This window comes from Zonotrichia leucophrys, chromosome 1A (genome assembly GCF_028769735.1).
Source record: "Zonotrichia leucophrys gambelii isolate GWCS_2022_RI chromosome 1A, RI_Zleu_2.0, whole genome shotgun sequence".
NCBI classification, from domain to species: domain Eukaryota; kingdom Metazoa; phylum Chordata; class Aves; order Passeriformes; family Passerellidae; genus Zonotrichia; species Zonotrichia leucophrys.
The window spans coordinates 16,178,476-16,191,956 of record NC_088170.1 but is presented as its reverse complement, the minus strand read 5'-3'; the positions used below and the strand labels follow the sequence as shown (position 1 = coordinate 16,191,956).

Here is a 13,481-nt window from a genome sequence, read left to right as displayed (position 1 = left end):
AGAATTGAGATGTAAAACAAATAGCAAAGAAATGGATCCAAGCAAAAATGCTTGGTTATAATATTTGGCAGATTTTGTGTGTTAGAAAATATAAAGCACATTAGCAGGCATATAAAAATGCACCAGACAGTAACAGCCATTGAATTTATACAAGGAAAAAAATAACAGATCACTTATTCAGCTCTGTGGGACAGACAACTTCCTGGAGTATCCTTTAAATCCCTGATATTTTCATGAAAGATTAGACTATAGATACAGAATACAGAAATCCCAAGTTTCTGCTTGAAACAGAGACACACAGTAGTGCTCATATTTGCCCCAGAGCATGTTTGTCTTTTATTACACTGTTTTGTTGACTATATATCTCCTTTCAGCTCTGTTCTTTTCTACTGTGGAACATGGTCCAGATGAAAAATAAAAGTTACAGATAAAATTATTGGAGGACTGGATATGCATAATTATTTTGCAATTTTATTTTAATACTAATATTTTCTATTTTTCTTTCCTTTTCCACAGAGGGTATGAACTGTATGAATAAAGATCATGGGTGTGCACACATCTGCCGGGAGACACCCAAAGGTGGGGTTGCCTGTGAATGTAGACCTGGCTTTGAACTTGCGAAAAACCAGAAGGACTGCAAATGTAGGTAGATGAAGATTAAATTTCAAATGCCCCAAAATGTCTTGTTTTCTTCGTTGCTGTTGTGTTCCACAAGAAGTTATATTTGTTTTGGCCAAAGGTGATTGATAATTTTGGTAATGAGGGTTTTTTTGCTTAGAAGATGCATTTGGAGATGGATTAGAGGGATTGAATAATAGAATCTTGACAGTTACTCAGTTATCAAAATCATAACTTTTCTACTTTCCCATGAATGCAGAAAAGTGAAGGATGAGTTTGATCCAGGCTTTCCTTGTAAAGCAATACAAATAAAGCATAATGAATTCTGGCTTGCAATATTTTGAAGGTCCACAAAGGTGGATGCATCAATTAATTTAATGATAAATCCACTAGAGCTATCAAATTAAGAGTGTCAGTTTCAATATTTTTAAAAGACAGAAATTATTGCTCTAGTCTTGATTCTACTGCTCACAGTCTACAATATTACTTGGAAAACATGCAGCTGCATCATATATACTGTTCTTCAGAGAAAAGCCCAGAGTGTTATATTCTTGAAGCTGGGATGCTAAAGATGCAGATACTCATTAGCCCACAAAATTAGAAATTGTTCTGTACAGGTTCAAATAATTGACCTCAGCATTGTCATCGAAAAGCTTCAGAACTGAGTCTTTCTGATGGCTTCAGTGAGTCTTAAATCTGAGTCCAATAGCTTGCATTCCTACTTGGTAGCTTTGAGAGAGACAAAAGAAGTGTAGTAAAACAACATAAAATGTTTGCTGCTTTGCACAGGGCCAGTATTTTTGAGACAGTCTTTCTTACACTTCAGTTTTTTTTCTTGCTGAGATCTCACTATGTAAACACGCATAGATGATGTTAGTTCACAAGTACAAAGTGAAAAGAATCACTTTTGAATGCCGTAAAGAAGTGCCACAGAGTATTTACAGCCTGATTTCTGCTCTATATTAAGAGGCTACACAGGGCCAAAGGCAAAAGCACAGAGAAAAATGCCTTTATGGTAGCTTTCATTCTCAATGTTTATTAGAAGTGAATATTGCATGCTGTTAATTGGAGTGCAATGTCAGCTACATTGGTGAAGTATGGGAGGATGTTTACTAATGTTGTTATTATTTGTTTCCTCAAATTCTTGTATTCTTTGCGAGTTTCAGTAATGGATGATGGCAGGAGGATTAGAGCCTTTTCTGGAACATTATTTCTAAATGCCTCAGTGTTTAGAGTAAAAACTTCAATTTATTCAATGCCCTCTGGTGTTCAAATTGTAGTTGTAAGTATAATGAACTTTTGGTGACAGATTTCTAAGTAGGGACACTGAGTTTTCCAAGGCTGCAGAGCTTACTTTGAAGCACATCAACCTCTAAACCCACAGCACATTCTACAAGTATGATCCAGAGTTCTTACTTAACTATTACTTACTTGTAATTACTTCTAGTCCTTCCAGATGCACAGAAGTACAGAGGTGTAGCCCGATGGCCTGGGACAGTAATTGTGAGATTACAGCAGGCTATTTATAGCAGCCTAATTCTGAAACCAAATCTCAACTTTTAAAAGAAACTTTTTCACAGCTAACCATTTCAGTGCAGCTATGTTGAAGAGCTAGACACTTCACACTTGCCAGCCTGAGCTGGGTCTGTAGCCCTGTATAACAGGGACAGGTAGGGTCTAAGACACCCTTGTAAAACCCCATATCCTTGTCAGTTATGCTGTTTTATCATGGTCCTCCAGGAGTCCAGGCCTTTCAGGGTTTGTCAGAGCTTGCTGCTCTGATTTTTTTATGTGAACAAGTGACAGAGAGTGTAGTACCTCTCAGTACACCTAGTACCTCTCTCAGAGAATTTTTATCAGCCAGTTTGCAATTCAGTCAGACCACTGGGAGAGGTCTGCAAATGTATTGGCCCAAGGCCTTTAGTAACAATTCAAGTCTTCCTCAAGGAAGATGTTAAAATAAGTGAGAAAGCAGAAACACTTGGAAGGCTCCATGCTTTTTATGTATCACAATTGTCATTACATGCTAGTTACATAAGCACATCCCATCTTATCATTTACCTTCACATGCTGATAAGGCAGTCACTCTTGCTTCATGCAGTGTCCATTATGGTCAGTGTTCATTAAACAGGCTTGTGTTCAGTAGCTTCCTCTCCATAATTTAGTGTCATGCCTTTCCTACTGCACAGTACTTAAACCCTATTGTGAACACAAAATTTTTCATCCCCTCATGGATTTTCCCATGATACTCATTACTGTAATATCAAAGTGCTTTGTAGACATTTGTAATGTATCTTCCAAATACTCTTCTCAAGTTTAAAAGGACTACTTTTCGCATCTTACAAAAGAGAAATTAATATAAAGATATTAATATCAAACTCATTTGGTAGTGATAGGTGATTAACAAGAGCCACACAGAAGCCAGCTAAGCATTTACAGCACATTATTATGATCCAAGCCAAACTCCTGATGGCTCCAGCTGTAGTTGCAAATGCCATAGAGAAAGGACTATAAAATCAGTAACCTGTAATTGAAGAGATTCAAGTGACTTGCCAAGCTCTAAGTAGGGATTCCTCAGTGAAGGCAGAAATAGGTTAGAGTTTTTAGGACTCTTTTCACTGTCTGATCAAGACCATTCTTTCTTGACAGTCCATTTCTGGTTTGCTACTCACTCTGCAGCAGATGAGAAAAGATTCCCAGCTGTTTCCACAGCCCTGACTTTCCCCAGCTCCACTAGGCACTAAATGAGACAGGAGCATTTTCTGCATTTGTCATTGAGGAGAGTTATGACACAATAGGTTTATTTAGAAGTCTGGTATTTTGCAGCTTTTGAGTGCTCAAGACTGCAGCCTTAATGGTTTCTTAGTGTAAATTTTAAGTATGCAATTTCTAGTTGCCCAAAATGTTAAGAAAACACTGAAGTGTTGAGGCTGAAAGGGACCTCAAGAAGCCATCTAGAAATACACAAAGCAGAATCATACAGATCCATACATGATCCCTCAGATGAACTGCATCCTTTAGCTCCAAAGCATCAATAAACTTGAGCTTTGCAGAGTTTACTGCTACTTCTGTACTTTAATGGCCTCTGGTGTACACAAGCCCAGAAGAAGATTATGCTTTGTCAGTAATTTTCATAGATACTTGCTGTCAGCAGAAAGAAGATACTTCAGAACAGTCAATTTGGCTCCAAATTATGTTGAAAAAAACATAGGAATTTACCTCTTCTTTCTATGTCTATATCCATGACAGATACTAAGATCCTGCTCCTGAGCACAATTGCATTAGAAGTTTTTGATAAACTGAAGGTTTTTTACCCAAATATGAAAAAAAACCAAGACATTTTATGTCACTCTCTTTCTTAGCTGGAAGCTTAAAAATAAGAGGAAATCTAAAGCAGATTCACATACCTGCAAGTTGCAACCTGAAAGAGTTATAAACAAGTAAAAGCCGAATCTTTTGGTGAAAAATGCTGGGTAACCCTGCCTACAGCTGCTTCTGTCTGCCCCCTTGGATAATAATGATTTAAGTGAGCAGGAAGGCTAGTGCAAAGTCATTCTGAAATCCTGCCTAGTACTTTTACAATAAAATGCCAACCTCTCTATGCCAAGTGGCAGATTTTCAGCTCCTGCAGAGGTTGTCCTCATGCAACTGTTTGCTATCAGTACAAAGATCCCCAGAATGTCAAAAATGTAAAGCCATATGGAATAAATCATGTAAGCAATGTTGCATGCACAGCTTTATCACATAGAGGTGGCCATATATTTATGCAAATTATGTATTTAATGGCCAGTTTAGTTAAGAAACAGTGCAGTTTTCAAGTTATCTGGGATGACAATATGCTTATTTGAGAAGTCCATCCTACAAAAATGAAATATCTGTCTGTGGCATCTGAGCCATGGTATGTATTTCAGTCCATACTCGGACAGGATCAGAACACTATTTTTTAAGTTACCAAGTAATAAATGCTAGATTAAATAATTTGCCATATGTTTTCAAGTACTTCTTGTCATTATCATGTAAGATGGATTCTGTGAAGTTTCAGAGAAGCACTGAAAACAGGATTTAGGCTGTAGAGTGAGGCTGAATTCTGGTACCTTCTGTCTGCTGGGGAGTTTAGCATGGAATATCAATGTCAATACTTAGTAGCATATGTACATTAAAATCCTTCTTGTTCTTTGAGATGCCATTTCTCTTTCAGACAGTTGTTTCTCATTTTTCATTATCAAAATGTCATTTCTACACTAGTCCATATATTTCTCTGGCTGTAAGCTCTGGCCCACATGCCAAGCTGTGTCTCAGGACTGTTTGGCTTAGCCCAGTCAAACTGAATAATGCTGCTGGTTCCAGTGTGGGCAGGTGGACAGGTAGAGCCATTCTGCTGCCTGCCAGGGCCTGAAGGGTGTCTGGCCAGCCCAGGACCCTGAGCATTGTAGTTAGTGAAAAGAATTAATCTGGTTTGAAGGCACTTTGAAGCCCCAGTGTCAGCCCCAAAGCTCTTTATCCACGTGGAAGAGTGTTGGGAGAACAGGCTGGTGGTTTGGCTGCCAGCACTGGACCTGTCCCATAGAGGGTGTGTGTCATTTGTGTCATTTGTAGGGCTTCTCTGCTGTTGTACAGGGCATTCCTCCCACTAAGGGAAAGAGCCGAGAATTCTGACTGCACTTAGCCCAGAATTCTGCGCTGCAAATGCTGAAGCACTGTCAAAAGACGGTGTTACTCTGGTTTTAAATCTGCCATATGGGGATAAGTATGTCTGAGTTCTAAAAGATATGTGAACATTCTCCTTTGGTTAAAAAAAAAAAAAAAAAAAAAAAAAAACAACAAAAGAAACAAAAGCAAAACCAAAAAAAGCTAAAAAACCCCTCATTATTTTCCATCCCTTTCATTTTAACATGATTTATGATATTTTAAGGTGATCTCTGTCTGTTGGAATTTACCATTTTGCCTCTGTTTGCCTCTTCAGTATCACAGACTCTGAATGAGCACACAGCTGTTTGCATAGCTGCAGAGTCCAAATTTATCAGAAATAGTTTTTAAAGTAACACTTTGTGAATTCTCGTTAATATTGCTTTAATTCTTTCTCACAAAAATGGAGTAGATCTGGATGTCCATTTGCTTTTAAATGATTATGACTTTCTTCCTCTAAGCAAGAGAAACTTCCCACTGTGTCACTGCCACAGAATGAGGACTGGAAGAAAATTGAAGTGACATATTTTACCATTAGATTTTGTAGCAATTTCACCTGTAGAGCTTGTCAAACTTCAAAATGTTGACTCAAGTTACTTAAAATAAATAAATAAATTGTAGTCTAGACAGAAATTCAAATCCTTCAAAAACATGATTTACTAATGTTTCTAGGAGACGGGAAAAGGAACTGACCTACATGTGCATTCATGGACTGGGTAGAATGGGAACCAGCAACTTTTATAGGCAGGGAAGCTGTAAAAGTGTGTGATTCTGCAGGATTTGCTATAAATGCCATCAGTCTGGTGCAATTTTTTCATAGACAAATATAGTAAGGAAAAGTTCCTCATATTACGTGGGTCAGAGCAAGCCTGTTCAGATATTTTCATCTCTGCCAGCAGAGGCTTTCAGCAAGGAATGCCAAAAATAACCACTGCAGTCACATTTTTTAAATACACACTTTGTTGCTGATTGCACTTTAAAATCCTCAATAAAAATACTGTTGGCTAGAAATGTATTTAAACATCTGGCATAAACAACACCTTTAAGTTAATTTGTGATGGCCCTGCAGTCCAATAAGGATAGAAACTCCACATAGTCCTAGAGGCATATGGGGTCAAGTAATAAGCATGTCTTCATTGGAAAGGTGGGAACTTTAAGAATAGAGAATTGACATTGAGTTTTGTTTGTTTTGCATAAAAAATAAAAACCAAAGTGTTACAGTGTATTAAAGGGAAATAAATGTTGCTTCCTTTGGATGCAAAGCAGACTGATTTGCTTCTGGTATTTTTTCACAAAAATAAATTATTAGGTTAGGTATAAAAGTGGAGAAGGAGAAAGAATGCCCGAGGGTGACTGTTGCTTAGGGGCTTTTGTAATGTAATTCCTTGCAAGTTTAGAATTCTCATGATTTGGGGTATATTCCCTGCCCTCTCTGGTTGGACTGAACCCACCATTTCCATTTTCCAGTTTAGTGCACAAACTGTCAAGCTGCAAAAAGGGAACATGGATCAGGCAGGTCTCCCCATGTTTCTCACTGCCATTCTTTCCAGTTGGATAGAACAGTGATATTCCTGGAAAGTGGGAATCCAGGCAGTCTCTCTTTTCAGAGATTGTTCTTGCCACCAGGCACCAAGGCTATTCCATCTCTATCTCTGAACAGCACAAGGGTTTTTATTCCAAGTATAGAGTGGGAAGGACCAAGGATGCTTGCACCTGTAGTGGCCTCAGGTCTGTACTCACTTGAGAGGTGGACAATTCCTGCTGAGATCTTTGCCAGAATTCAGGAGCTGAAATTGTAAACTTGTGGTTCCCATTCTGGCAGGAGGTTTTAACAGGAATTCTGTTGGATATGCTGTGGTGGGTCTCCCTCATTTGCTTTTTTTAGAACTGTTCCATTTTAAGATAAATACTTCAGTGATTACTGAGAGTGACATGGCTGCTCAGCACTGAGGCACTCACACCAGAGGTGGGATATTTCATTTCTAGTAACTGTGATGGAAAATTCCGGTCTACTCCATTTTCAGGAGCTAGAATTAAAGCAGGGTCACTGAGTTCAGTGGGAAAATATATGAATGTAGCTCTCTTGCATTAGATACAACCTCAGATTTTAGTCAGATATATGATTTTCAAATACTGTTAATCATTATCTTGGTTTTGTTGTATATTGCAACTTGCTACCCTGCCTCTTTTGTAAATTTCTATCTAGAAGGAAAATTCTGCCAAGACCAATGTGAGGAAAGTTCCTTCTGATTACTGGGAGTCAGTATTTAAATAAATGTAGTCTGCATTTAAAGTACCATAACATTTCAAAACATTTAAGTCCTCTGAAATGATGAGTATATGGCTAAATAATGGCATATTGGATTTCTCCCATATTTGCCAATATATATTTACCAGTAAAGAATCTAGTCCAAATAAAGACAGTAAATTTAATTCAGGAATCAGTCAGATCAGAACTGTTACTTAGCATCAAGGTGTGCAGCTGCAAAGGATGAAATGACACAGGGGCAAGTGAGAGGCTTTATTAAATGCCAGCTTCATATTTTAAATATGGTTTGTCTTAGCTGGCAGAAAATAAATCCATAATGTGACAAAGGAAATAAATTGAATCTGATCTGTTAGTTCAAAACCTTCAAAAGTCTACCTATTCTCATGAAAAATATTTACTTTAATATATCTTTAGTACTTTTTCACCAGAGGACATTTGAATTGGTAAAAGCTGTTCTTCTTTCCTGGAAGTGAAAATGGCATCTCCAGTGCTTCCTTCCTGGCTGAGGCAGAGCCATAACAACTGTGCATTTTTTGTTGCAGAGAAGGAAAAAATACCCCAAACATCTCCTGGTTTATTTTTAAACTTGTTGCTTTAGGGGGCCAGCACTTGATATAGCAGATTCCAAGACTTTTGTGGTTCTGTTCTTGCTGCTTGGTCTCTGCTTCCTCTACTGAGAGAATGATGGGGCAACAAAAGAGAGATTCTGTCTGTAGACCTGAAACTATACATTTGTATTGGCAGACTTAATTTCATCATGGACATGAAGCATGTAGCTTTTAGGAAGACATAGAATTGGCTGAGAGTCACACTAAAATTATTAATACAAATAGATACAAATATTAATACAAATAAATACAAAATGCTTTTATTTTTCTTTTGCTTCTTCACTGTATGGATTGAGGCTAGGGCATGAGACAGGTAGAAGGGAGGGGGCAGAAGGAAAAAATATAAATAATTGCAAGCACAAATCTTATGTTGCCTTATGTCTTGGTATGTTACTGTTCTTCTGTGTTCTGAAAAGCTCTCAAGACTAATTGGTTTCATTGTCATTTTATTTATATATACATATATACACATTCATTTGGGGCTTAACTAGTAACCTGTAACTATGGGAATGGAGGCTGCCAGCACACCTGTGATGACACAGATACTGGCCCTGTGTGTGGCTGTCATCAGAAGTATGCCCTGCACTCAGATGGCCGAACCTGCATTGGTGAGTACCTCTTTGCAGCTCGTTTGATTTGGGGTCGCTCAGGATCTCTGTGCCGTGTGTGTGTGTGTGTGTGTGTGTGTGTGTGTGTGTGTGTGTGTGCGTGTGGTGCCTGGTGACAGAGGGGTGCTCCAGCAGCTGACAGAAGGGTGTTCCAGCAGCTCCTGGCTCAGCCAGGCACACAGAGAGGCATTTGTGTGTGTTCTGTCAAAATGTTTGTCAATGAAGTATCCCTTTGTTACCTGCTTGTGACTTTTGTTCTGTTCATAACTAGTTTTGAAGTAAAAAGGTGTAGAACATTCATCATTTTAAATGAAAGTTCAGCTCTTCAGTTCACTTTCATCAGTCAAGATTTCCTTGCTTGAGCAAGGTTAGAAAAATTACCTCCCTTTCTGAGCTGTTACCAGGGAAAAGGAGTCATCATTATGTGCTGTGTTCCCTGGTGTATGTTTCACGATTCTAAAAACTGCAACACTTGTAGTGATTAAGCTTTCATTCAGAATATCAGCACGAAAGAGCCGGTCAAGATATGGAGCATCTTGGCAGATGCTTTGCAAACATTTATGATTATAAAATGTATGATTTGCTTAACTCCATTTCTTTCTACTCCACTTTAAAATAAATTAAAAAGTGCATTTTTGCATGATGCAAGTTAACATTTGAAAATTCTTACTCGCAGATTCGAACCTGAAATCCATAATGGTTTTCATTGGCATTGCGGACATGATGAGTTTTTTTGTTTGTGTAATTTCAAGTTCTTACAAATTCTTAGCCATTTCTTGAGGTAAAAAGAACACAGATACATATTTATCGTATTTTCTCTCCAGTACTGCAAGACAGAGCATTTGAAACCCATGGAAATCTGTCAGTTACCTTTAGCCAGTGTCTTGGTCAGATCCATGGCATAAAGCTCTGTAGCTGCTCAGAGCCTTGCTCACTTCTGAGGGGTTTAACTCACAAATTGTGGGGCAGTGTGAGGTTTATGCTGGCAGAGGTGAAGCTGAGCAGGGCTCAGAGCTGGGCTCTGCCTTTTTGTCTGCACAAGGAGTGTCTGAGTGCAGGGGATCTCTCAGTGAGTGCCTCTGATAACAGAGAGCTCCAGCCTGCAATCCCTGTCCTGTGGCAGTTCCACATGGGGAGAACTTGCAAGAGTGAGAGCCTTGAGAGCAGGTTTCATTGAATGTATAATTGATCTTCTATTTATTATTGGTCACTAACATACTTGGATGTTTTATTTTGTCCAGCATGTAAAAAAAATATTTTAAAAGATGTTTACATTGCATCTATTTTTTTTACTTTTTTTTCCCATTTTTGTAACATAATACATTCAACTCCATGTTACATTCCTTGGTCTTGTGATGTAAGTCACATATTACTGCCTGTGCTGATTTTCTTCCCTCTAAAATAGTTCTTTCTCTTAGAATACTTCTAATTTTTTTTTTTTTACATTTATTTATTCCTGCTTTCTGGTGATGGTTCCTGATTGCCTGTCTTGTCTGATAACTGACGTTTATTAATTATTTACAGAGAAAAAAAAACAAACAAACTCAAACAAAAGCCTCTATTGCAGCCTGATCCCATCTAGAACTTGTTAAAAACAAAACAAAACAACTTCTTGTTACCACTCAACCATGTAGAGTTGCCACAAACAAAACCTGCCAGCCTCCTCCTCCTCCTCACTTCAGTGATTCCAGTGTTTGCTGTCTTCAGTGGTGTATATATTCCAGCCATCACTGCAAGAATGCAAACTTCTGCAATGCCAGATAAATACTTGTTGACCCTTTGTCTAACATATTTTGTCTTCGTTTGCTTGTCTTAACTTTTTTTTAATGTTTGTTGCACGTGAAAGTCCCAACTTGCATTTTCATTTTTTGTTTTCCTAACGAGCATTTCCCTTTTCCTACAAATCATTTTATTTACCCAGCTGCTGCTCCTCCATTGCTCTCCTGTATCAGAAATCTTTAATTTTATTTCACAAACTGATCATCTCTTCCCATACTTGTTGCTGTTTCTGTGTATTTCTAATGAAGCATAACCAAAGTCCTCATTATGCTGTATGAAACTCTTACATGTAGGATGTCAGAGACTACCTTGTAAAGTGACCTCTGATGACATCATCCTGCTCACTGCATGCTAATAAAATTACTTAACCCTTTTCTTGCAACATCTTTCCTAGCGTTGAATGTTTAGCTAGTAGTGTTTCATAGACAAGCAGGCAACCAGCACTGCCCAAATTGATCTTTTTTTGTGTTTGTTTGGTTTGTTGTTTGTTTATTTTTGTTGTTGTTGTTGTTTAATTTGCATGCTGTTGTTTCGTTTCTCAGTGTGTCGATGTGTACAAGGCTGTGGTGCATCTGTGCCCATCCATCACCGGACTCTTCTCGCACTCTCTGTCTGTCCCAGTCTTCTGCCTGCCACCTTCACATCCTGGTGCCCCCATTAGCCTAGGTTGTCTTTGGTAGTTTGTTTGACTAGCCTTCCTGAATTTTAATTTTCATCATTAACACCTCTCTGGGGCACCAGTGTTAGCTGTCTTGTTCTCCAGTAGAAATCCAGCTTCCTCTGTGTGATTAATTACTTCTGAGCTGATCGTTCTTCCTTCACACCCTCTTTCTTCCTCCTTTCCCTTTTAATTTTTTCCTGGGTTCTCAAAGGGAATTAACTCTCTAACGGGGATTTAGTGCTTTCATGCCTTGCTTCTTGGCCTTGGCTGTGCCATGCCAAGAAACTGTCTTAGGCAGCGGAAAATTGGGCTTGTGATTAACCAACTGCTCCATGTTTGTCCCTTACTTGTGTTTTAGAGAAGGATGAGGCTGCAATTGAGAGTTCTGAGTACAATACCACGTCAGTAGCTGATGTGGACAAGCGGGTGAAACGGCGGCTACTTATGGGTAACACTTTTCTTCCACTTCCTTTGTTGTGCTCTCACTTTTGTCTGTATGTATGTGGGGGGGAGGTTCTCCTTTGGTCTCATTTGGTTTTAGTCTCCTTTGGTTTTGGTTTGGCCTGGTTTTTTTTTAACCTGACTTCATCTGTGTGGAAAGGTCACCAATTTTGTTAAGTTCTCATCTGTTTTACAGCTTCATTCCTTGTTTTTAAACTTTTTTTTCCTAATGCTGCAGCTTTAATGCTCAATTTTCTCTGCATAGAAAGAAGCTTTTGCCATTAACCTTACTTAGCTTATGCAAGCTACTTTTTACATGTGATTTGTGTGTTTGTGTGTATGTGTTGCTCTAGAATTCCTGAAAAATCTCCTGTTGCAGACCTGCCTATTGACTTAAAAGTGGATGATGATGATGATGACAATATAAACCAATGTTCTATTACATTTGTGGTGTTAAATGAGCAAGTGTATTTGCCTAATTAAAATTTCCTGCTCTTTTGATTGAAATGTAAATGTTGTGAGTGGAAATTCATTTATTTCCTTTGTGCAACTATTTTAGTAACCACTGAAAGATCTTTCCCTAGTGACTAGTGAGCTTCTGTACATTCTTCTTTCTGAGGCATGGCTTGTTTCTCTGTGTTGTTGGAGCCTGAGAGAGGAACAGAGTAGGAAGTGCACTGAACAGTGAAGATAATTCTTTAGCTTCTGCTCCCATTGCACACCTTTGTGCTTGTCTCCTCCACTTTACATTTCTGGCTGTTAGTGAGAAGAGCCTTGTGGGAACAGAAAGGGTCGAGTGGCTGGGCCTCTGCCAGACTTTGCATGTGACAAAGAGCACAACATAGCACAGACTGAGATGTACCCAACGGACCCAGGTACAAGACAGGGATTCATCACCACAGAAGAGACAGGACAAAATTCTGCTCTCTTCCTTCAGGGTTGCTATTTCTTTTCTTAAACCCACTAAGTCCTTTGCAGACTGTCCTGCCAGCCTTTGAAAAGCTTAGCCTGCCTGTGAGCATCCATACCTACCTGGAGTGACCACCTTGAGGAGACTAAAGCCTCGCTTTGAGTATTTAGTTGATTGCTGGGCTAATAGTTGGAGTAGGTGGAAATATTTATAAAGTTTTCATATCATTTGTATCTTGTCATCCATGACAAATAGTCCATTTACCCAGAGACCAGCATACAACCACTGTGTAGGAAATGGCATAGTGTTATGACTTTGTAATGGTATTAGATGACAAGATTGAGGTAAAATATCTTCCTTCAGGTGAAAATCTGGGCATATGTTCCTTAATTTTTAGATTATCCGTGACTGTTAATTTCCAGTTAGCTTGCAGACCTAGCAAATGGCCCATATTGTTTTATTTTTTAATGTTACACAATTTGAAATTATTTAAGCCAACAAAAGCAATGAGACAGCTTATCTTGCTTTATAAATGTGCTGTTAACACTTATAGCTATAATTTCAATGAGACCCATAGTCTCACAAGAAGTCAGGAAAATTAGTGTGCCAAAAGAGCTCCATGCCACTGAAAAATGCAACCCTCTGGGTCTCAATGGTGAGTTTGCCCAGCCACAAATAGTATGTGCAGTACTCTAGAGGTACTGAGCAACATAGTGCACTGTGTTGATGCCTCACCCTCTGAAAAAAATAAAAATCCAACCTGAAAATAAGCTTACACTGCTTCCAAGAGTCCAGGTAAAAAGTTTAGCATTAAAAATATTAGTAACAGCCTTCTTAATTACACCAGGTCTGCAAGTTCCAAGCTGAACATAGACACTAGAAATAGGCTTAGGGAGATATA

General features: G+C 38.6%; 1 protein-coding gene across 3 annotated transcripts in view; it reads left to right on the top strand.

Moving 5' to 3' along the window:
* SCUBE1 (signal peptide, CUB domain and EGF like domain containing 1) overlaps nt 1–13,481 on the top strand; it is a 208,553-nt gene that overhangs the window by 113,332 nt on the left and 81,740 nt on the right. For 2 of the 3 annotated variants that reach the window (XM_064701742.1, XM_064701741.1), the window contains exons 5-7: nt 517–642; nt 8,673–8,789; nt 11,588–11,677. In XM_064701742.1, coding sequence (XP_064557812.1) covers nt 517–642; nt 8,673–8,789; nt 11,588–11,677 — 333 coding nt within the window. The remainder of the gene's footprint in view (nt 1–516; nt 643–8,672; nt 8,790–11,587; nt 11,678–13,481) is intronic. The other variant, XM_064701743.1, reaches the window with a different exon arrangement.